This window comes from Daktulosphaira vitifoliae, unplaced genomic scaffold (genome assembly GCF_025091365.1).
Source record: "Daktulosphaira vitifoliae isolate Bord-2020 unplaced genomic scaffold, ASM2509136v1 Scaffold_1724, whole genome shotgun sequence".
NCBI lineage: Eukaryota > Metazoa > Arthropoda > Insecta > Hemiptera > Phylloxeridae > Daktulosphaira > Daktulosphaira vitifoliae.
The window spans coordinates 294-1,763 of record NW_026101284.1 but is presented as its reverse complement, the minus strand read 5'-3'; the positions used below and the strand labels follow the sequence as shown (position 1 = coordinate 1,763).

Below are 1,470 nucleotides of genomic sequence, written 5' to 3'. Positions count from 1 at the left end.
CATGTCTAAAACTAAAGTAACAATAATTGTTTTAGACATTTCGCTTTGCATAAGTAACCAATTACAGACTGTTCCATCCTCGGATATCGAATAGAAATTCATTTCCCCATCAGGTAAATCTTTAGCCCAAACTACCTGAAATTAATTTTTAATAACATTTCATAAATAACTAACTAATGTGTCCATTTCAATTTTTTTTTATCACAAGATATAAAATAAAATTGTTGAAATTTAAAAGTAGTATTTTGGAGATAGTATTAAGTAGAGAAACATCACAGGAAAGAAAAAAAAATTACAAACTAGGCCAAGTTCGGGTTATAATAAAATCAGTAAAAAACTTAATTGTATATAACCGTAAATATTTAGCACACCTGTCTTACACACGCTTTATGCTTAGTATTTACTGCATCTGTCATGTACTGTGGTTCTTTAGTTGGTAAACTAACATTATATACAGCTAGATGACCATCATGAAATCCAACAGCAATTAAGAAACCATGTTCACGATGAAAATCTAAACACATTGCTCCACAATGCGTTTGATTTATGTACTCTGGATATGATGGATTCTTTAATGACCATAAACAAATATATCCTATATCCGAACTATCTGTTAATGGCAAGTGCCCTATTGCTGTGGATATAAAATAGAAAAAAAATTTTAAATGTGTTTTGTTAACTTTTTCTATTACTTACGAGTTCCAAGTGTTACAGCAAATAGATCAAAATAATCAGGACTCCAGCTAATATCTGTTACATATAGGGATTCTGCTTTTTCATACTGCATCGTCCACAGTGGTAGTAATGTACCTTCTCTACCTCTAAATTGATCTGAAGGGTCTTCATAATAACGAAAATCTGAGGCATAAAAGTCAGATTTTTAATCTATAAAACTTATAAACGTAATTACGTACTTTATATCTTATTATTATAACATATATAACATGAAAATAACTCAATTTTTAGCTCTTCTCCAAAAATAATACACTCCTGCATTAAAGGTTCAATTTACCCATTTCATAAGTGAGTTGGGTCAGATCGCATTAAATTTTTTCTGGTGAGTTAGGTTGCCAAAGTGTTTCAAAACTTATGAAATCGGGTTGGTTAAACTCGAATAACTTAAAAATAGAAATATTCAAAAAGAAAAACTTGTATATACTTTTATTATGATGTTAAACTATTTTTAAAATTTAAAAATTTACAGGAAAAAAGATTTTTTCTAACAAAAAGTACAAACAGCAAAACATGTTAAGAATTAATATAGAATTTTAAAAGTTAGCAACAAGTAATTAAATTAACAATATATTAGAATTAGATAGAAGGATGATATTTGGGGTCGGCTTAGTGGTTAAAAACGTATTTTTCGGCGCACAGGGTCCCAAGTTCGTTTCCATGATGCTAACGAAATTTTTCTTGTGATTTTTTCATGGTGGTATTTGGTCTCTAGCAGAAGCCTACCATAATACCAGC

General features: G+C 29.5%; 1 protein-coding gene across 1 annotated transcript; it reads right to left on the bottom strand.

Moving 5' to 3' along the window:
* Window positions 1-6: 6 nt before the first annotated feature.
* Window positions 7-1,016, bottom strand: LOC126909868 (dynein axonemal intermediate chain 1-like; the record flags this gene model as incomplete). Its single annotated transcript, XM_050692284.1, has 4 exons — window positions 1,013-1,016; window positions 697-858; window positions 372-634; window positions 7-135 (listed from the first exon to the last, which is right to left on the bottom strand). Coding segments are annotated over exons 1-4 (558 nt in total), but the record flags the coding sequence as incomplete, so codon positions are not given.
* Between the last annotated feature and the right edge of the window lie 454 nt (window positions 1,017-1,470).